Below are 23865 nucleotides of genomic sequence, written 5' to 3'. Positions count from 1 at the left end.
GTCAGGGTAATAATCTCGGGCGAGCGCAGTACTGACCACATTGCCTTCTAGTGTACCGTTACGGTCTTGAATGAAGTGCTCTAACACACTTCAAGGCCCTGATCCAACATGGATTGTTGCGCCAATGATTATTATTATTATCTTTCTCCTGCTACAATATATTTTAATAGTTAGTAAATATGTCGAGAGCTACTTACTCCTTTCCTCAGTACTTAAGCTACCTAGCTAGGTAGGTAAATAAAAATAAAATTAGGTAGCTTTCTCCTACTACAATATATTTTATTAGTTAGTAAATACGTATTTTGAGAGCTACTTACTCTCTTCCTCAGTACTTAAGCTACCTAGCTAGGCAGCTAAAATACGCATTTACTATTAAAATATATATATATATACCTAGCTAAAATATATTGTAGTATTGTAGTAAATATATATATATATACCTAGCTCTCGAAATACGTATTTACTAACTATTAAAATATATTGTAGTAAGAGAAAGCTACCTAGTTTTATTTTTATTTAATAACCCAGTTGCTGACGCTTTGCCCGTCTCCAAGGTCAACATTCCAGCCGATATCGATTTAATGGCAATCGCTGTCGCCCAGAAGGATGGCGCAGTTCTCGAGAGCCTGTAGTCGGACTCCAAATACAAGTTCAAGGAGTTCCCTATCCTCGGGTCACATTTCTCTATCTACTGCGAGATCTCTGAAAAGGGACTTAGGCCATATATTCCGACCGCTTTTCTAAACGGAGAATTTCGCTCGATGCACGATCTTGCGTACCCTGGCATTCGGACAACGAATCGTCTAGTTTCCAAGCCGTCCGTTAACAAGGACGGTCTTGCCTTTCGTACAGCCGTCCACGAGCAATTTGCTGACTGCTTTGCTGAACTGGTGTATAGGGAGAAACATCAATTCCCTGGCGCCCGGTCCCCGACAGAAGAGACGGATTTGGAGAGACCGGATTGTCGCGTCTACTACGGGACACCGTTCCCAAATTAAGGGGATCACCCCATGTGAAGACCGTTTTTTTTTCGCTTTTTTGTGAAGTACTGGATAAAGATACAAATACGGATTTTTCACTGTATATTTATTAATATATTGAGCATGCGTAGTAATTTTTCCAGCCCGATGGCACACTTCATTATTGAAATGCAGAGCAATTTATACACCCATTTCCAAAAAAGGCGTTTTTATGCTGTCACGCTAGAGGGCGCTTTGGTCATCTTAAAGAAAAAAGTAGACGGCATTTTAACGTACAGACTTAATTAGGCAAACTAGGCTAAATTTTTTTGTAATTTTTGGTGTTTTTTACGGCTTCTTTAATGAATAAAAAAAAAACTACTGAATGAATCGCAATTATCCTAGTTTGCGGACCGTAGAAATATGTTCTGAATAAGTTGTGAAAATTTCAAAGAATTCCGTTGGATAGATTTTTGGGCTATGGTGGCAGCAGATTTTCAATATGGGGTTTCGAGAAAAACGCATTTATGAAGTAGAATGTGATTTTTAGCCATAAAATCTTATCTGATCATTAATTTGTTATACCTAATCCATAAATCTTCGCTTTCTTCAAGAAACACATGTAAAACCTTAACTTCAGTTCTTGTCCTTTTAGCCAAGTCATTCGAGAATCATTCGGACTGATAAATACGCCCTTTATTACGGCAGTCGACATAAATCTGGTATGTGACTCATTACGTATTTAACACTATAATTTCCGAATGACTCCGAATATCAAAAAATCATCACACACACATATATTCTGCACTATATCTAGATACAATTGGTGCCAAGAAAAAAGATCGATTCCGCGGATCCGACACATGGGATGACCCCCTTAAAGCCACGTCCCCCATCCCGTCACACACCACCAGCGGTCCTCACACCTAGGGAACTTGGAAGTTTAAGTTTGCACCCACGTACTGATGGCCCGCGGAAGCCGCTGCAACCATCGTACAAGGGGTCTTATAGGGTCTTCGAGCGGGAAGAGCACGCGTTTAGTCTGGACGTCGACGGCAAGCCCAAGCCAATCTCCTTGAACAGGCTGAAGCCTTTCTTCCAGGAGGCAGATGGCACTGGAAGGAAACGAGAGCACCGCCTTCGTTTTGACGTCTGCAGTCGATAGCGGTCGAGTAGCTCCGCCACGAGTTCTCCTGCTTAGGTATCAGCTGGGGCGGGGCGATACCAAGCACCCGCTTCACAGTCTTGTGTGAGACAGGCTAGGTGAATGTGTGGCTTGCAAGTCGGAGGCGCCATTGGCCGGCCGCGAGGGCGGTTGAAACAAGCGGAACTAGCTCACAGTCAGCTATCGTGTGGAAAAAATCGTGTCGACTCGCTTGACGTGAGCAAAAGTGTTTGTTGGATGTGCCATTGAATGATTATGCAATTTAGTTTAAATAAAAATAATTAACCGTTTTAATAAAAATCATCAAAATGGTATGAAATTTTGTGTATCGAGTATTTATTAGCGGGAATTTAGGCACTTTCAACTCGTTGAGTAGCAATTCGAAGAATATTTAAAAAAATGGGAAATTAAGAAATTCCTACAGAATAAAATTTAGAAAATATACATTTATTAAACAAAACTGTCGTAAGTGCGACTCCCTCTTCTTTCTTTTGTCTGGAGGTGAGCTTTTAGCCGCTCCACCTTTTTACCTTTTCTTTTTAGTCAGTGGAGTAGAGTTAAGCGATGCTGCTCATTTTTCCTTGTCTGTGAGTTGAGCTATTCCGCTAAAGCAATTTTAGTAAGTGGAGTTAAGCCTCGCTGCTCACCTCTTCCATTTAGTCCGTAGGTGACCTCTTTAGTTGCTCCATGTAAAAAGGGAATTCTTCGATACTGGTGCAAACGCTATATGGCGACTGTGAATGTCGGAAATACATGGCGACTGTAAATCCCTAAACTACTACAGGATTCAGTTGTCCGTTGATTAAAATAATTTTAAATAGACGAAACAACTTATGAAATCGCCTTCATGTAGATACGGCTACCCCAGCCAACTTGGTCCTCCAACCGCGGCCAAAAAATTAAGCGGCTTTGTTTCGGTGATGTTCTAGACAACCTCGTCCAAGGGATACTCTGCTTGGGCACTGGCCAAGCTCGCGCACTAACCCCTGGATTTTGTTTCGATGGGCGTGGTTACACTCGTTCCGGGGTGCAGAAACTTACCTCGGGAACGACTGGGTGTCTTACTTCTGCAAAGGTTAAGTTGTTAAGCTTAATTCTACCACTTACGTTGTGACTCCATAGCGAACTTCCGGGTATCCAGTAACTAAAACACACGCATTTCCACTTTCACTATATCTTTTTATTTTCAAACGAATTTAAATTATCACTGCTACATTTCTATACAATATTAGCAACTTGTAGCTTTTAACTAATTTCCTATACAATATTATCAACTTTTATCTTTTTTGATAGCGAATTAAAGAGTCACCGTGCATGCAAACCGATACCACGTTAAGTCACAGCTTCAGACCCATGCGGAGCCTTACAATGTAATATGACTCTTTAATTCATTTATCTGTTGACCCTTCCGTGTTTACACAACAATCGGAAAGCAACATAAAATGGAATGCAACGACGGAAGAGGCTAAATGCCCAAGCCGATTATGACAGATTTGTTATTATTGGGTTGGGTCCAAAGATGCGGCTGCTGGAGAAAACTTGGCTAAATCGCTTCAACAGGCTTTTTAGAAAATCACCAACAAATTCCTCTGGAGTGTGTAAGTCGATTGTCCAAAATGTTGCCCTAGATAAATGTTTTAAGTATTCCCTCATGGTCCGTTCATTATTCGTGATAATTAACAATTATTGGTGTCACTGGAATGTAATGGAAATTATACAATTCGAATTTGCGTCGTTCTTGTCTTTCATCGGTCCAAGAATTGGTTCGAACGCAGTAGACTTCTTTGACTTATTTGTCAACACTTCACAGTCATATATATTAATAACACAGGACTTATTTTGATTTTATAAATTCATTATTTTGCGAACTGAATAGAAAATCCTATAACATCAACCGTTTCCAAAGCATTTTTTTTAAATAACTTGCAAAATGATATTTCTAGAGAACGATATACCATTCTGCGTATTACATTCACACAGAGTCAAATTTGACGAGAGTAACCACAGGCCTTCCAACAAAATTCAAACTGCAGTAAAACAATATTACCTTTATATCAAACTATCACAAAATAAACTGTCAACAGGACTATTCTCCGGAATATATATTTTTTTTTAAAAATGATTTATCTTTTCATTTAAAGAAACAATATTTTATTTCCAAACAAACAAGAGATTAAACAACTACAATCTCCACAAAAATTATTTCAAGTTCTTTGTTTTAATAAAGACTAATAAATTCTTGGACTTAATACCGCAACAGAAAGTAATATTAAAAATGTTTCCTTGATTTCCTCAAGTAACCTATCTGCATATCGCGTTCTTTTCGATTTCGTTTTTACCTTGGATCCTGGCGCGAGCGCTAGAACTGGTATTGACATTGCACCTCTACCAAGTGTTACTTGTGAATGAGCTATTCGACCTAACTGTATTAAAAAGGTGATACAATCATCCAAAAGTGGTGGAAAGGCTTCAGCAAGCCGTACTGTGCAGGGTAACGTCGCGCGGAACATTTCGATTCGAGAATCCGCTGATAAAAGTCCAAGAAGCGTAGAGAGAGTGTTAAGACAGAGTTTAGCAACACTAAGCGATCGTGGCAAAGCATATTGAAGGGAAACATGTGAGGTTAGATCGATAGCAAAGACCTGCTTTTCCATTTCAGGCATAACCAATATTTCTGGCAGAAAATCTAAACAGATATGCATTGAAGGCACACCTTGTACAGTCATTTTCAGCAACTGACGCGGATATGTTTGGAAATGAACCAATTTCGCCAGTGAAGGTTCGGAGATGAAAATCTGGTGGATGAAGGAACATACAATGCCACGAATTTCACGTAATGCCCAATTATTATTTTTACTTGAATCAAGACACGCTTCCAACAAAATATGCACAGCTGCAGATTCCTGTGAAGCAACTAGAGCAGTTCTCAGCTCTTCTCGTTCAGTATCATTTTGGATCTGTCCTGTTTTATCTACTAACGGTTTATCCTGAATATGCCTTGTTAATTGGCATTTTGAAGCTGCAAGGCTAGCTTGCAAAATTCTCAACACAATCATAAGGACCTCTGGGCAGTGGAACACACGACCATCACAACGTAACACTTGAAGTGGATCTATAAGAACACGCTCGTGTGTTAAAGTGAATTTTGAGGTAATAGAATCAGGCATCATAAGGGCGTTTATTGTCATCATCCACAGGCGCCGCGGGAGAACGGTATTTAACCGCATCCAAACTTTACGATATAATTCTTGGACTAAACGTGGGACCTTGGGATCTAAAATTTTTTTAATGTTTCCGATAACTATTTTTGAGTGAGCCCATATGTCAGTCGGTGATTTTCTCAACATGTGACGCAAAACCTTAATCAATTTCGAAGGGCAGAGCTTGATTTCATCAAACATTTGTACTAACTGCATGTCCTGAATGAGTAAGTTAGATGACCATCCTTGAGAAGTGGCGAATATTCTGTCCTCTTCAATCCAATCATCAACTAAACTTAAATGTGGAAAATGAGTTATTAAAAGTCTCAATAATGGATGAAATAAACCACTGTATTCGTGCTGGTTTCTTTGCGCTTGCTGCAATAGGTATTTGATAGGCAGCTCAGAAAGAAATTCAGTTGAATATGATTTCACTTTCCGACCGTTTTGTACAATTGTCGACATGTTTGCTAATCGCAAGTCTTCATAAAGTACGAGGTAGTAAAGAATTAAAAGCTGTGAAGTAATGTTCGCTGGCTTAGTAGTATCGTCCTCCAAAACTTTGTCTATTCCAGTTTCAGATATTTCGACAGAATCAAGGGAAAACATTTTTTTACTTGTATCCAAATGATTTCCAACAAATGAATTTCGAAATACTCGAAGAATTTCGTTTTCCGATAACGGCTTATGCATATGATCGACACTATTTTTAAGCATATTCGGTGTTATTAAAGAATTAACATACACTTCAATTAAAGCAGGCATTACAGGATGGAGTGGAATGGTACAACTACATATCTGCTTATATATCCAATTTTTAATAGTAACTTTATGCTTCGAAAAAGCTCTCGATTTTAATAACTGATGAATACAGTGCACAGGAAGGCAGCCGGGAATATTAGCATTCAAATTTACTGTTACCGGAACCTTCACTGCGTGTGAGGTAACTATTTGCTCTGTAAAAATCTCCTGTGTAAAAATTTGCTTTATTCGGATTGTATTGTTCGCTCTGATTGGAATTTTCATTGCGAGGGTCGAACAGACAAGATCACTAATCGCAGATATTTGATTGCTATGAAAGTGGATAGCCATTAGGAGAAGCATTTCACCGAATGACCCAGCCATACCGCACTTATTTTCAAAGTAAGCCTCCTCTTTGACGAGCCACTGCATCCATTCAATCGCTCTTGATTCTAAAGACGACTGTGAGATAAGAGAAGGACACGCGATAAGCATGCAAAGGCCTAGTGAAACAAAACGTATTCCAGCTGACGTGGGTGACGGCTTAGTGGTAACCAGTTGCACGAGAAGATGTAGTTCATCATCATTAAACCTGAAAAGAAAGAGTTACTTTTAATATAGAAGAACTAGAACTAACTATGATTTATTTCAATGAAAGGTCTGAATTACTACTTTCAGCAGGAGATTTTAACTTTGACGTAAATTGCAAAATGGGCAAGAAAGGAACCAAAATGTTTCAGTTTAAAGTGAAGCAGGTCACACTTTCGGAAACTACCCAACTCAAAAATATGGGAAAATTCATTCAATTTCGGTTGATGCGCCTATATGAAATCTAGGCCATTCCAATATCTATTCAAATAAACTTAATAATAGTGTACTTCGAGCAATTGCCCGGAAAGTCCCCTTAAGTTCATACAGGAGCACCGATTCTTGCAATATTGCGCAGTCAAAGTTATAGTAGTTCAAAGTTACCACATACATACGAATGAAATTTCAGAAACCCATATATGAAAAAGATACTTCTCGCCAGTCCTTATTAAATCGGTTTACTGTCTGTTTGCCATAGCCATTTCCTCAGAAGCGATTACGTCTATTGACACGAAATTTGGAAATGTTCCACTATTTCAGTGGCGAACAAGAAGTTTATTTACGAAAATGCTTTAGTAAGAATTATTAATGGCTTTACAACTATAAAACATGATGTTACATTTAGAACTACACAAGGATAGTTTCACTGCATGGAAAATAACTGATCAGGAAAAGAATTTGATTTGATGATAGGAATTAATTTATGAACATGTTTGTCACGAAGGATAAACTTCGATCAATCATATGCTGTCCAGATAGCTGAGTGGTTAGAGCCCAAGGCTGTCGTACGAAAGGTCGCGGTTCAAATCTCACTGGTGACAGTGGGATTTGTATCGTGATTTGACGTCGGATATCAGTCGACTCAGCTGTGAATGAGTATCTGAGTCAAATCAGGGTAATAAATAATCTCGGGCGAACGCAATGCTGACCATATTGCCTCCCACAGTGTACTGTAGTACACCGTTACGGTCTTGAATGAAGTGCCCTAACACACTTCAAGGCCCTGATCCCATATGGATTGTTGTCCCAACGATTATTATTATTAATCATATGCTGATCTATTTTTTCTTTTATTAAATAAGGACAGCTAAAACAATTTAATTCGCATGTAACACAATAATTCTATTGAGATGTGCGACTACAGTAAATCGCGTGATGAGCACGATTATGTGAAAGGTAATGCTCAACGGTGCACAGCAGACAACAACTAAGCATGCAGACGAGAGTGCGATCACTTTTCTGATATCGTACGAATAGTACATCTAATACAAAGACACTATATACAGATTCAACCCCCAACGGAAAATCATTGCACAACTTTGACTGCGATGGGAGTTGCATATCCAAAATTCCGCGCGTAAGGGCTGGTGTTAGTGCCACGGCTGGCAGTTGCTGCGAGTATGTAGCAGTATTTGTCATAACTAAAGATATTGCACAGCTGTTTATGACTTCCCACATGCCAGCGGGAACCAAAGGCAAAGCTTTTTGCTCTCCATAAACATGAAAACCATCTAGGCGACATTGAACCACCAATACATTAACCACACGAGCCACCTACCTACCTCGTCCCTACCCGAACCTCCTCCTTTATATTGTCTTCTTGATCTAATAGATAGTATCCACACTAAATGATACAGGACTTGCGAATTAATTTGGGACCTTCTCTGTTCACATCACATCATAAGCACTAAACCACAGGCAAATACTGTTAGATATCCTGTGTGGAGTTGCCAAATCTCCCATCAGGCGCGTCCCTTCGTGCGGATAAGGGAATGCTCGGCGAATGTGTCATGGCCATGCACATGCACGCTTCCGGAGATGTGCGTGTATGGGCATGTTTATGCGCAGGCCGGGTAGGTGAGAAGTAAACGCCCACCCGTGGATAAAAATTGGCTATGGGAAGGATACCCAGAAATAAAACCAAACATGGAGGAGCAGAAGAAGAATGAAGTTACGGTGCAGGGCTTCGGAAACCCAGTGCCGGCGGTTTTTGGGAGTGAGCAAGCGGGCTCCCGGCCGTCGATATCCAACGACCGCAGTGCCTCAGTAGTGGGAACCTTGGCTACTGTGGCATCTAATGTTACAAGCGTACGGGAGGAACTTGAACTGACTCCAGTGATGGATCCGTTCAGAAGGAGCTCGATTTTTCGCAGATCCCCTCCCACACGGGCACAAGCCCCCACGATCGCTACCCCCAGTGGGAAGCGTATAGCGGGAGTCTTCGATGAGGAAGAATCGCTAACGCCGATTCACCCGAGCGATGTTTTGGGCAATGATCAGTCTGGAGCTGCCTTTACTGCCCTCGGTAAAAAGATCATGGAGCTGTGTGAGTTTATAAAGGAGCGCAGGAACATTCACCAAAATATAAGGGCCATGATAAGAGGCATCCGTTTAACGTACGGCAAGGCCCAGGATGAACGAGTAGAGAAGTCGCCGATTGGAAAAATGAACCAGGCAACTCAAGTAACGCCGGTTCAAAACACAAAAGGGGAGAAACCGGGGAAGAGGCTGCGCGAGAAGTTGAATGACTCAACAGGCCAGCAAACCCCGAAAAGAAAAAAGGACTCAACTCCCAAAAAGGCGGAGTTCATGAAAAGTACGTCTGAAGCTACCAGGGAAAATACTGCAGTGGCTACCTCGAGAAAAGGGATCGAACCTTCAAAGGCGGATGCGGAAGCTTGGAGGAAGGTAGAACCGCGGAAAAGAAATTATCGGAGGAAGATAAGACCGGAGGTGATTTTCATTTCCAAACGAGGCGAAGGGTCATACGCCGACATTCTCAGGAAAGTGAAGGCAGACCCTGAACTCACCAATTTGGGAGACAACGTCAGCCGTATTAGACGGTCGCAGAAGGGAGATCTTATGTTGGAACTTAAGAAATCCAAGGATGTAACCGCGGAAAAATTCTTAAGCCAAATCGGGAAGACTTTATGGCAGGACGCCGACATAAGAGCTAGCAGGCCGGAGATCACTATAATCTGCAAAGATATAGATGAAATCACGACGAAGGAGGAGGTTCGCGAAGCGTTGGAGAAACAGTTCGATCTTGCCGGACTACAAGAGTCAGCGGTGAAAACGCTAAGGAAAGCCTATGGGGGAACACAAACCGCCATCATCAGCCGGTGGAGAACGCACTCAAACTGTTAGCAGCAGGGAGAGTGAGAATAGGCTGGGTTATGTGTCGCCTTAGGGAACAGGTGGCGTTAAAACGGTGCTTTAGATGCCTTGGCTTTGGTCACATTGCGAAGTCATGCACTAACCCAAATGACAGGTCAAAGCAATGCAGGAGATGCGGAGTGGAAGGCCACATCAGCAAGGACTGCGGAGCTGACCCAAATTGTCTACTGTGCAAAGGAAAGGAGGGTGTGGACCATCGGCACATTGCAGGCAGCAGCAGGTGCCCGGAATACAGGAGAGCACTTAGCACAAATCGCAGATGAGGTTGTTACAAATCAACCTCAACCACTGCGAGGCGGCGCAGGATCTACTCGCGCAAACCATCCGCGAGAAAAACATCGATCTGGCCATACTAAGTGAACCATACCGAAACCGCGGTGGTAGCGTTTGGGTCAAAGACCAACCGCGCCAAGCAGCGCTGTGGACTTGTGGAGAACAAGCCTTCCAGGAAATAATGGAGCACCCGGAGGAGGGCTTCATCAGAGCGAAGGTGAAGGGCATCCACATCTACAGCTGCTATGCTCCACCCAGCGCTACACTCGTCGAGTATTAGCGGATGCTTGCTGCTCTTGTTTTGGATGCAAGAGGACGTTGGCCGATCATAATAGGAGGCGATTTCAATGCGTGGGCTCTTGAATGGGGCAGCCGGATAACTAATGTCAGGGGACGTGTTCTCCTCGAAGCATTCGCGTTGTTGTTGTTGCCAGCCGAAGCCTGGCAAGCAACCTGGAAACCCAGCGTCGTATCGTCCTATCTACCTGTTGGATACAATGGGGAAGATGATGGAGAGAGTCATCTACAACAGACTTCTGCCCATCGTCGAAGCCAGCAATGGTTTGTCGGAACGCCAGTTTGGTTTCCGACGCGCCCACTCTACGGTGGACGCAATTGGCATGGTGGTAAACCTGGCAAAAGGTGCACTGATTTCTGGCGGCTGCTGTGCCGTGGTGGCGTTGGATGTCAAAAACGCATTCAACTCGGCCAACTGGAATAGAATTAAAGGGGCGTTGGCTGACATAGGTGTCCCCGGATACTTAGCGAATTTGGTGGAAAACTACCTCTCTGGTACGGGACGGATGAGGGCCCCAAAGAGTACATTGTCACAGCCGGGGTACCACAGGGATCGGTACTTGGTCCCCTGTTGTGGAATACCATGTATAATGGGGTGCTTGCTCTTCCCGTCCCAGAGGGGACTACGATTGTCGGCTTTGCTGATGACCTAGCTGTGGTTGTTGCAGCAAAACACCCAGAAGATGTGGAGGTTTACGCAACGGAAACAGTGAGAGCGGTAAAGTCCTGGCTAGAAAAGGCCGGGCTGACCTTGGCGGACGCGAAAACGGAAGCGGTCTTGATAACGAAACGCAGGAAAAATAATACTGTAAAAGTGGAGGTCGGTGGACATACGGTCGTATCAAAGCCGGCTATCAAATACCTGGGGATAATAATTGACACCAAATTGAGTTTTAGGGAACACCTAGAGTATGCATGCCAAAAGGCAGCCAGTGCCACCACGGCACTTGCAAAAATGTTGCCAAATATTGGTGGGCCGAAACATTGCCGGAGGTTGGTGCTAGCCGGAGTGGTGCGCTCCATCCTGCTCTACTCGTCGCCTGTGTGGGCAGAGGCGCTTACAAACTCTCAGAGACGGAAGCAGGTGAACTCGGTTTACCGGCGGATGGCTTTCAGGGTTTGCAGTGCTTTTAGAACCACATCAGATGAGGCAGTATTGGTGGTGGCAGGCATGATCCCGGTTGACATTCTGGCCAAAGAAATGAGTGTCCTGTAGAATGCAAGACATATGGAGGGGCATGCACAGCGTAGAAATGCGGCAAGGTCAGAGTCGCTTGATCTCTGGCAACGCAGATGGGACGAGTCTGCGAAAGGTCGGTGGACGCACAGGCTCATTCCCAACATTAGGGTGTGGCTTGAGCGAAAACATGGGGATACCAACTACCACATTACCCAGTTCCTCACGGAACACGGTGGTTGCTACAGGCAGTATCTGCACCGCTTTGGGTTGGATGATTTTCCGAACTGTCCCAGATGCGATGGCATACCGGAGGATCCAAAGCATGTGATGTTTCACTGCCCACGATTTGCGATGGAGAGAAGGAGCTTAAACCAAGTGCTGGGCAGGAGCGTGACCCCGGAGAGTTTGGTTACTGAGATGCTGGAGTCCGAGGAGAAGTGGCTTGCGGTTAGCTCCGCAATCATCCAAATGCAGGAGGAGTTGCTGAAAGAACAAAGAAGGAGGAAAGCTGCAAATAGGAGAAGGATGAGTGCCTAAGGGCAAACCTACCCCGCGAAGTAATACCTCAATGGTGGTCCCGCGGGGCTGGGGCTGGAGAGACCGGGGGTGGTTTTTAGTGGGTGTGAATCCCACACGCGCCCACTGTTGTTCCGCCGTTCGGGCGGCGGAGCTGCGGCGGACGTGTCTTTCTAAGATTTTCCACCTCCGTGTACGCACAAAAAAAAAAAAAAAAAAAAATACTGTTAGATATGAGGGCCTATGATAATAATGATAATGATAATAATAGTAACTCCGTCGAAGCCGGTCCCAAGCCCGGTTGTGAAAGGAGGAGGGATGGATAGCTTCAGTCTGAATGGCTGTACGCCACCGCAGCGTCTCAGGGGGTAGGTGAGGAAAGTGCAGGAACTTTGCAGTCTTGCAGATTACTCACTAAGGAAGCTATCTACACACCTGGCAGCTAGGGATAAAATGCACCACCAAAAAATGAGAAGAAGGAGAAATTTAAGGTCCGGTACGGATAACCGGCGGGAGTCGTCTGACTTGGTGACTGGGTCGGGCTCTCGTAATGGACAGCACGGCGTCGAAACCGCTAGTCGTGGGGCGGTTCGACGTCTAGGCGCCACGACGATCAGGAGCACAGCTCCGCCTGCTGCAGCTGTTTCGCCACAATCTGTGGCGACCACTTCAGCAGGTTCGCGTAGGAAGCGGATGAAATGGACTGAAGAAATGAACCTCTTCATCATCCGCTCCTACTACGAAATAACGGCGGGGGCGGGTATAACATCTTACCGCCCCTTGTTGCACCAGAGATTCGTCGAGCGTTTCCCGCAATTCGCGCACGTGACTGCGCAGCGAGTCGCAGACCAGTACCGCTTCATCACTCGCAGTGACACAATCCCGGCCACCATCAGGGAACGTGTTCGACTTGAAGTCATCGGGGAAACTGGTGACCGAGAGTCGATGGGGGCAGAGGCGGCGGCATCAACAACACCACGCTGCACTGCAGGCAACAGGTTCAGTACTCGCCGAAGCACTCTTCTCCACCGTCCAGCTGAGGTTTCCGCTGAAGTTCGGGAGGAATTCCAAAGAGCGTGTATAGAATTCTCGGATATGGATCCTTTGCATAGACCAGGTATTCCCAGGCTCTATGCATCTCCAGCAACTCCGGGAATTCTATCTCAAATCAATGATGAGATTGCATCTCGACTGTGTGCTGATATGTCGCTGCTGCAACTACAATCACTTGTGTATTGTGGTGCAGTTGCGGCTATCAGATTGCACGGTCAGAAGATTCGCTTTCGCCTTATTGGTTTGAGTGACAAAAGAGATCCACCATGGAAAATTTGTCTGGAACGTCGGCGGGACTCACTAAGGCAGGACATTGCTAGACTGATTCAGATCAGCACTGGCAATGCCAGCCGACGGGTGAGAAATAAAGTGCAGAGGGTTTACCGGAACTATGCCATCCCCTGTGAGACACCCGTAGTTGAAATTCTGGACACACTAAAACAGAAACTTTCTGTCATATGCAGTCGGTTACGACGGTATGGCGAAAGTTATTCCAGACGTGTCCAGAATGCAACATACGCGAGGAACCAGCGGAGCTTTTTCAGATCTCTCAACGAATCCCAACAGAGCGCCCAGACAATACAGTTCTCGGTGACGGAAGCGAAAGAGTATTGGGGTGGACTTTGGGGGTTACCTGCCCAGCATGCTGAGCATGCTGAGTGGATCACCGCCGAAGGCACCCGCCATGCCAATACACCTGGCATGAATTTCGCGGATGTTACCGAAGAGGAAGTTCGACGAGCTATAAACAACTCGAAGAACTGGAGGGGTCCAGGTCTGGATCGGGTGCAGAATTTCTGGTATAAGAAATTTACCAGCGTACACAGTCGGTTGGCACGCAGTATAAATGAGGTCATGAGTCGGCCGGAGGAATTACCACCTTTCCTCACTGCGGGGATTACCTACCTTATCCCTAAGAAGGACACGGTGCAGGACCCCGCAGACAAGACCGATCACTTGCTTACCAACCCTCTACAAATTCATCACGTCCATTATTAGTGGAAGGATCAATGCGCACCTCGAGACCAACAACATTCTGTCCGAGGAGCAGAAGGGCTGCCGAGTTGGGTCAAGGGGTTGCAAAGAGCAACTCATTATCGACTCGGTAGTTGTAGGACAAGCAACTAGAGGCCAAAGAAACCTCTTCAGTTGCTATATCGATTATGCCAAGGCTTTTGATAGCGTTCCGCATACCTGGCTAATCCACATCCTACATCTGTATCACATTGATCCGAAACTAATAAAGTATTTGGCGACAGTCATGGAAGGGTGGCATACCACCTTGTCAGTCCGTACATCTGAGGGTGCTAATACCTCAGAGTCCATCCCAGGGGGATTCATTGAGTCCTCTTTGGTTTTGTATGGCACTGAACCCCCTTTCATGGCTACTGAATGATGCTAGAGGGCATGGTTTTGCAATAAAATATGGCCTACGTGCTAAGTGCGAACTGACACACTTGATGTACCTAGATGACATCAAGCTGTATGCTGGTACTGACAACCATCTTAGAAGTCTGTTGCGAATAATAGACATGTTCAGCCGTGATATTCGGATGGAGTTTGGATTAGACAAATGTCGAATCCAAGCCATTCGCAAAGGTCATCACGAGCCGCATGCCGGACATAGCATTGGTGACCTCCACATCGAAGCTATGACCGAGACAGACTTCTACAAGTACCTAGGAATTCTGCAAGGAACCCATGCTCGAGTTGGTGATCTGAAGGAAGCTCTGCTGTCCGAATTCCTGCGACGTGTAAAGCTGGTGCTGAAATCGCATCTCTCGGGGAAGAATAAAATAAGCGCGTTGAATGTATTCGCTATCCCTTCACTGGCTTATGCATTCGGAATATTGCCGTGGACGAAGACCGACCTGGAAAACGTCCAGCGGCGGATACGGACAACTATGTCCAAATTCCGAATGCATCACCCAAAGTCTGCCGTGGAGCGGATGAACCTGCCTCGTGACATCGGAGGTAGGGGCGTGGTTGACGTGGCGGCACAACATCATCGCCAAGTCGACTCGCTGCGCGCTTATTTTTACAGTAAAGAGCAGGCGAGCCCCTTGCATGCGGCTGTCTGTAAGGCAGACTGTGGACTGACTCCACTTAACTTGAAGGATCGATCTTTCAATCCTCTGAGTGGGGTGAAGTCGGACCAGGAGCGGATCGAGGAATGGAAGTCGAAGGCAATGCACGGTAAACACGTGAATTGTCTTTGGCAGCCATTTGTCGATTTGCATCTGTCGAACAGGTGGCTGTGTGCTGGGGAGCTCTTTGCTGAGACGGAGGGGTTCATGTGTGCCATTCAGGATGGCGTGGTCGCCACCCGAGCTTATAAAAAGCTCATCATGAAAGAACGGGTGGAGAACGACCAGTGCAGAATGTGTGGTTCGGCGTTAGAGACTTTGGACCATCTCATTTCTGGCTGTACTGTTATGGCACCGGTGCAGTACATCACCAGGCATAATGCTGTATGTAAGGTTATCCATCAAAACCGTGCATATAAGCATGGGCTGATCACGGGGACATGTCCGGTTTACCGATATGAGCCGCAAGCAGTACTTGATAGTTCTGCTTACAGCATGTATTGGGACCGGCAAGTTCTGACTGATCGCCATACCGCACACAACAAGCCTGACGTACTGCTAGTTGACAAGACGGGTCGCTCCGCGTATATTATTGATGTTGCTATCCCCCATAATAGCAACATTGAACGGAAATACGTGGAGAAGAAGGTGAACTATGAGCCATTGGCTCGTGAAATCAAAGAAATTTGGCGTCTCGAGCGGGTGGTTGTAGTTCCCATAATATTGTCAGCTACAGGTATTGTACCTAAATCCCTGACGGCTTCCCTTGATGTCCTGGGACTTTCGCACAGTCTGGTTCAAACCATGCAGAAGTACACCATTCTGCATACGTGCTCGATGTTGCGGGGGGTACTCGACGGATTCTCCCACTGACCTACCACCGGCCACCACGACCAGTGCCCCTTTAGTTTTTAAGTAGGTAGGGTCGTCCGAGCCTAAATGCTTGGCACTTAGTGCTAGTATTAGGTAAAATCCGGCATCTGCCGAGATTGTGATAACTCGGAAGTAATAATGGTTGGCGTAACAATCCAATTGGATCAGGGCCTTGAAGTGTGTAAAAGCACTTCATTCAAGACCGTAACAGTACACTACAGGATTATAGTACCCTATAGGAGGCAATGTGGTCAGCATTGCACTCGCCCGAGATTATTACCCTGATTTGACTTAGGTACTCATTCACAGTTGAGTCGCTTGGTATCCGACGTCATATCACAATACAAATCCCACTGTCTCCAGTGAGATTTGAACCGCGACCTTCCGTACGACAGCCTTGTGCTCTAACCACTCGGCTATCCGGACACTAGTACGGATAAGCTTCATCTATAAATTCGCAAGACCATTGAATGTGGGTATTGCATATTACTTGAAGAATCTTCCATTAAGAATATGTCTAAAGCGAAGTGAGTTTTTTTTTTATTTAGAATTTTTCCCGTTCAGAAGCGGGGTTGGCTTGACGTGATCCGTTGCGCCATTTGGTCGCTTGCCATCAACTTCGACGTTCAAACCAATCTTGGCAAGTGAATTCACGTTAGTGCGAATTACATTACCTCACCATCGAAGACGCACCTCTCACAACTTTTCCACAATCGGTGCAACCCCATATCGATCGCGCATAGCCTTATCTTGGATGTGATGAAAGTGGACACTGATCCAAAGCAATATCTTTGCCTCCATCGTCGCAAGACGCCGTTCATTCTTTTATAGTCGGCCAGAACCATAAAGGGCGGCAGAGGAAACAATATTGCTGCATTTTAGATTTGAGACGGAAACAGAGAGAGAGAAAGTTAATAGAGTTAATGCTAAATATAAAGCATTGCTCTCTCCAATCTACTGTCTCAGAACGTCAATCCGGGAAATGGCGAATTTCCGTAACAAAGACCTGACAAGCAAATTAGCAAATATCAAGCCCTTGCCAAATATGTCCCAAGACATAAATAGACTAACCGGCAGGCACAAATACCGCAACTTCGGTCTGATTAAGAACGGAAACCTATCTGACCTGATACTGGAAAAGCAACAGTCCTTGCGGAATTTTTTGAGTGACAGTTCAATGTATCTCTTTCATGGACAGACTCAACCCCTCACTGTGACTGTTCAATCAACAGTCAAAGAATTCAACTCGAGAAATTTCTACAAACTCACCCCAAACCCACAGATTCGCGAAATTTTCAAAGTTTACCGCAACTCACCTTTTTGGCGAAGAATCTAAACGTCAACCGGGCCTGGCAAAATTCCAAACTTCGTTATAAGAAACCTTCACACGATCTTAATCATGTTACTATTTGTAGTCAACAACTATAGAAGTAACGGTTATTTTCAACCCACCTGAAAAATAGCCAATGTTATTGCCATTAGAAAAAAGGGTGGCTCTAGGGAACGAGAGTATTATAAGCCCATTTCGTTACTATCTAATTTGGCCCAAACATTGCAAAGAGCATGGACATTCGAATTGGTCCAGCATTGCGATCTCAACGACATAATTCCTAACCATCCGTTTGGATGACGATCCAAACACTATCCAGCACGTTCTAAGCTACGTCCACGAAACCGTGAGTACCTGACTAAACGTCATTAACAAACCTACAGTAGTCTATGCCTTCGACCTAGAAAAGGTCTTTGGTTCCGTGTGGGTTAACGGACTCATTTATAAATTCATTGAAAATCCCTATCCCGACCATAAAATTTGCCATCAGTTTTTTCTATGTCAGCATTGGAAACCGATCTCTACCTCGTACTTCTCTGCAAATACTACTATAAATGACAAAGAAGCAAATCTGCATTTTCGGAGAAGATGTAGATACCCTGATTCTAAATCTATCCACAAGAATGGTAGACGCTTAACGCTCGAAGTCGGAAGTACCACAGTGAGCAAATTAGAATCGATTCAATTCAATGAATTCCTAAGGTTCAATCCTCACCTTAAGTTCGCTATCATAAGGCACGCTGTACATTAAGTAAAGCTTACTTTCCTCTTCGTAAGAAGGCAGGTCTAATCACCAAAAGCAAACTGATTCTATGATATATAAAACCCTAATACAACGAATCATGTGTTACGGAGCCCTAATGTGGCTCAAATACTCGTCGGAAGCCATGAAAAAATGCATGGGCTCCGAACGCTGGATATTAAAACATTGCACTGGACTATCTTACAATTGGAAAACCAAAAAGTGTGGCTGGAACGCCGAATTATATCGGTGGGCAATCGTCAAACCACAAAAGGGTGTTAGATGAGAGTGTAACATCTAAGTGACAGCTTAGATGGAATGAATGTGGGAAAAGTCGGGTTACGTATGAGTACTTCAGAAATATGGCTGCCAGGGGAAGCTCCGTCTTGGGCTTCGGGCTTGAGATGGGCTTCCTCCTGACGCGGCATGGTAGCTTGAATGAGTTTCTCTTTTCGCGGAACCTTGCCTCCAGTCAGAGTTGTGTTTTGTGTGAGGCAGACTCAGTGGACTGGTTCTATGTCCTCTGTGTTTGTCCAGCGTACTGTGACATCCGTAATCTAGATGACATGGGCGTTCACGTGGTGAACGGTTCTTTGATTTTAACCAGTGCCTTGCTAGCAGTGATACACTTCAATGCGCTAATGTATTCGCGTGTGCTGCCTTCCAACGAAGGAGGAAGTTCCTCGACGCTGCTTCACCTGCAGTATCATGGGCGAATAGCCATAGTGGCCGTGGTGTTTTCTGTTAGTGTTGTCTTGTGATGTCTTTCGTGTTGTATTGTACGCAGAGCGGTAGTTGATTCGTGGAAAGGTTTCGATGCGGTTTTCCGCTTCGAGCTACTTCCAGTTAACCCACCCCACCCCCCATTACTCGAGCAAGGCGATTAGGTTCGAGTCTGCAAGGGACTCATATCGGATTCGGCGGTTATCTGATACCATCAGAGCCGGGATGGCCCTTTGAGAGCATATGCTCCAGTAGAATTCCTGGAGAATCTGTTCTCGGCCCGGTTATTTGCGATTGGCCTCTTTGTACGAGTTTCGTGATGGTTCGTTATGTTTACATCGTGGAGTGCCTACAAGCGTGAAGTTGCGCTGCACAACTCGGGTGCCGTATCCTTTAGTTGCGGCAGAAGTGTTAAATTGGCCTTGCATCCACTGGTATAAATGCTGAACCTGCACTCAATATAGACTAGTACCTCTTTGCGAATCATGGCGGGGCTCTGATTATGGTCTCCGAGTCAGTCCGTGTTCGAAGGGGACCGTGGGATTATGTCTACAGGGCAGGTAATCAAATTAAATCCGCAGGACCTTGATGTTGCGTGGTAATAATAATAATCGTTGGCGCAACAATCCATATTGGGTCAGCGCCTTGAAATGTGCTAGAGCACCACGTAGGTAGCAATGTGGTCAGCATTGCGTTCGCCCGAGATTATTACCCTGAATTGACTCAGGTACTCATTCACAGATGAGTCGACTGGTATCCGACGTCAAATCACGATACAAATCCTACTGCTACCAGTGAGATTTGAAACGCGACCTTCCGGTGGAAAGCCTCGCGTTAATCAGCGCAACCGTCTGCACACCGACTGCTATGTTTGCTTCACACAGCCGGGAAAGTGCTCAAAAAACCCATCAGGAGTAGACTCACTGAAGCCATCTGCGCTGTCAGGGATTTATCTCCAATGCAATTCCGGTTCCGAGCAGACAAATCCACAGTGGATGGAGACACACAGCCGCCGACCTCCACGGATAGTGCTCCTCATAACTCCTGATGTCAGAAATACTTTCAATTCCGTGAGAGGAAAAAACTGAAGCAGTCATCTTGGCTAAAAAGAGACTCCCGACTCTGCGTCCTATATCGATCGACGAGTTGACTATAGAGTCAAAACCAATGGTTAAATACCTTTGTTTAATGTTCGACTTAGAGATGAGCTTCTTTGAACAAATCAAAGCAACAGTGGACAAGGCTGCAGCTGATGTCTCGACCTTGAGTCAGTTAATGACGAATGTTGAGGGACACATATCTATCAGAAGACGTCTTCTTATGGAAATAACGCAGTTCTTTCTGCTCTACGCCGTGTAAGTAGAGCAAGGAGGTGTACCGTGAGCGTCCTGCCCAAGTGCAGAGACGGGGAGCTTTGCGGGTGACGTCTGTTTTTCGCACTGCCTCAGTACCGAATTTGATGGTGATTGCGGGAGTGATCCACTTTGCTTTTTTTGCTAAGGAACCTAAAGCGATCTACGGGCGCAAAGGCAAAGATTTAAAAGACGTGGTTGCCCGTGAAGAACGTCAACGCACACTTACCGAGTAGCAACTTCCTTGGTAAAATGAACCTAGAGACAGATGGACTGCGTACTTCATCGACAATTTAGATCCGTAGCTGAATCGAACGCAATGATTATTTCCTTACCTAAATTCTAAGTGCGCATGAATATTTTCAGTCCTCTGCACAAGATTGAGACGGTACGATCTCCTGATCGTGTGTTCTGCAATGGATTTGCAGACGACGCCGAACACACCTTTTTCTCTTGCGGAAGTTGGGATGGCTTTCGCTAGCAACCTTATGCAGACACAGGGGAGCTGTGCCCAGAAAACATTGTCAGAGTGATTCTGAGCAGTGCTGGCAGGTGGAAGCGTGTGGCGCATTATGCTCGGGTGCTTCTTGTTGCGAAGATTGAGCTTAACCCGTGGATAGACCGGATAGCAAGGGGTCCCTTGAACTAACAGTTCCCTTCCTCCTCTCACCTTCCGCTGGTGAAAGGAATTCCCTGACTTGAAGGTTCCCTAAGCCGGAAACGCTAGCCCGCAGTACTGTCAAAATGTTCCAGGCCAGTTCTCTGATGACAGAGAGGTGTTCAATCGGGAATCCAATGGCGTACCATTGCGGGATTCCACCACACTATGTGTAAACGCATTAAACCACCCTACTTGAAAACTGAAACTGGTTCCATATTTGATATTGGGTGAAACATAGTGGAGTGAGGGCTCAAAATATGACCACAAAAAGTGTAACAGGTCTCGTTCTCAGAACCTATCCAACCGAAAAATCTGAAAAAAAACACAGTGGTGCATCTCTACTAATTCTAGGCTTCAAAATACATCCGGTTCCGATATCTACACAAATAAAGTTAATAATAGTATATTTCCACACTTTAGAAATTTACCCGGCAATCCCCCTTATGTTCATCACAGAATGGCATGGGTGTAATGGATAACATATCGCACAACTTGGCCAAGTTTAAAGAAAATCCAACTATTATTAACAAAGTTATAGGGGGTGAAACTTTACCATTTTTGGTGAATTTCGTGCATTCTAAAACATGCATGACGTCATCATCACATATCAATTCATCAATACCACACCCAAGGGAGTTCGTATAAATAAATTATATAAATAAATTTTGCTTTAGTTTTTTAGTCATTTATATATGAATATCAATTACTCCAAAAAGACGTGTGTGTATGTACGTATACACTATATATGCGTGCTAATAAAGTTTGCGGATAGTATCTATGTAATTCAAATAGATATATTTGTACATTAAACCAGCCGTATTTAATATGTGTACTATATATATACATATGTATGATTTTGTGCACGAAGTAAATCGAAAATTTGGGTACCATCAATTTAGGTACGCGCATATATATGTACAGTATTCGGAAATAGGCAGTTTGTTTGTGTAGGGTGAGGATAATATCTATGGTTGTAATATGTACGTATGGCTTGTAGTTGGGAAAATTATGAAGGATTATGTTGGATTTGTAGCTATATAGGGATAACCAAATGTGCGTTGAGGTTTGTTACATAAGATGAACGCAAAACTAATATAATTATAATAGATAATTTCCGAGGGTGCTGATTTCTTTCATAAGCCCTTTGCAATATTATAGGTTGGAGAGTTGGTGTCCACTATGATTTCTCGTGTCTCATTGCCTTGCTTGTGGATTTTTTGCTGGATCCTCATTCTCGATAAAGACGGGTTTGGCATCCTCCTTTCCTAGCATTTTCCTACTTTCGTTGAACGCCTTTTCTACCCTTTTTATACAGCCGGGAAGAGGATTGTTTCTCAACTTGAAAAAAATTCCCATTTTTCAATTTGTCGGTTTTGTGTCTCCTTTCTCGTAATTTCTTAACTACTGGGTCATATCTGTACTTTTCTTCGCTTGTTGTTCTCTTGTCCATAATATCCGTCACTTCTTTACAAATGATTTCCTTTGATTCAGAGTCTTTGGAGCTTTGTGTTGGTTGCGAAATTGATTCCGTTGTTGAGTAGTTCCAGCTCACTTTTTGTAAATGTATCCCCCGATTTGTTGATGACGAAGTTCGGTATTTGTTGAAGTTCTAGGGCAGAGGCTTTTATCATTGCTGGGTGATTTTATTTTCATTCTATATAATTTTTCGTAGAGCAAATCCTGTTTTCGCCTTTTTTAACATTCGAATGTTCTATCCAGTTTAAATATCATTGGTCCTAGCCAAATTTCTTCCATTGTTAGGTACTTTGCGAGCCTTAGGTGTGCATTGTAGGCGACTAGGTTGAATTTGTTAAATTTTTTGTACTTTTAATCGATACTATAATATCTTTTCAAAAGTAATCGCTCCATTTTGGTTGTCTGATTCTTTGCACTATATAATCCTGCGTGTAGTTTTACCCGGTGTGATGGCGGTGTAGGCTGCTCTTTTAAATATTTTTTCAGAAACCTAATATCTTCGATTTTCGCCGCAATATTCTTCTTCGCTTTTAAGAGTTGATTAAACACGGACGGAGACTTGGTTATCCATACTAAGTTGAAACTTATGTCCTTGTTTTTAAGGTTTTGTTTGTAAAACAAGGTTTTGTTTGTAAAACAAAGGTTTTGTTTGTAAAACAAAACCTTATTAAAATCGGTTCAATGTCTGTCTGTCTGTCACAGGCACTTTTCTCAGAAACGGCTATACCAATTGCCACGAAATTTGGTGAGAAGGTGGGAACTGTGGACCCCCAGACATGCTGTGAGCAATATCCTCCTACATTGAGATTTAGGGGGGGTCCCCATACATGTAAAAGGGGAGTGTACAATTTTTTTTCACCAAATATAGTAATGTGGGGTATCAAATGAAAGGTCTCGATTAGTACCCGGTCTTAGTATTGAGATTTGTTAAAAAGGCAGGGAGTGGGAGAGTTGCAAGGTGATGATTTTTTTAACGGGGTCATTCTTAGAAACCGAAAAATCTGAAAAAAATCACGAAGCTGCCTCTATACGGCACCCAGGCCTCAAAATACTCTCCATATCGATATCTGTTCAAATTAAATTAATAACAGTATATTACCGTATTTTTGGGAAAATTTAGTAAAACCCCCCTTAAGTTTATGTCAGAGTTATAAAAGTGGGTAGTAGTATAAAATATAATATGAAGCATATTATCTCCAAGTTTGATCAAAATCTTACTATTAGTAACAAAGTTACAGTAGCTCAAAGTTGTCTTACCGTGTAAATTTAAAATCCGAAGTACTGAATCTGATATGCTAAATGCATATTCTTAACGGGCTACGTACAAATGGGATAGTTCTACACTCAAATATACTCACACAAGAAACAAACAAAACTTTTCATACCTGAAGCGCCCAGCTTCCGATTTTCCGACATGTTTTTTTTTATTTTTTACAGTGGTTATATATTGTGGCGCGGCAGGATTCGCAGCA

The 23865-nt window shown here is 44.0% G+C and overlaps 1 protein-coding gene across 1 annotated transcript in view; it reads right to left on the bottom strand.

The window, feature by feature from the left end:
• Window positions 1-3266: 3266 nt before the first annotated feature.
• Window positions 3267-23865, bottom strand: part of LOC119654343 (integrator complex subunit 2) — an 80257-nt gene continuing 59658 nt past the window's right edge. The window contains exon 3 of the mRNA XM_038059683.1: window positions 3267-6657. Coding sequence (XP_037915611.1) covers window positions 4353-6657 — 2305 coding nt within the window. The 3' untranslated portion in view covers window positions 3267-4352. The remainder of the gene's footprint in view (window positions 6658-23865) is intronic.

Source organism: Hermetia illucens, chromosome 4, assembly GCF_905115235.1.
Source record: "Hermetia illucens chromosome 4, iHerIll2.2.curated.20191125, whole genome shotgun sequence".
NCBI classification, from domain to species: domain Eukaryota; kingdom Metazoa; phylum Arthropoda; class Insecta; order Diptera; family Stratiomyidae; genus Hermetia; species Hermetia illucens.
The sequence above is the reverse complement of the archived record's forward strand: the minus strand, read 5'-3'. Positions and strand labels throughout refer to the sequence as shown.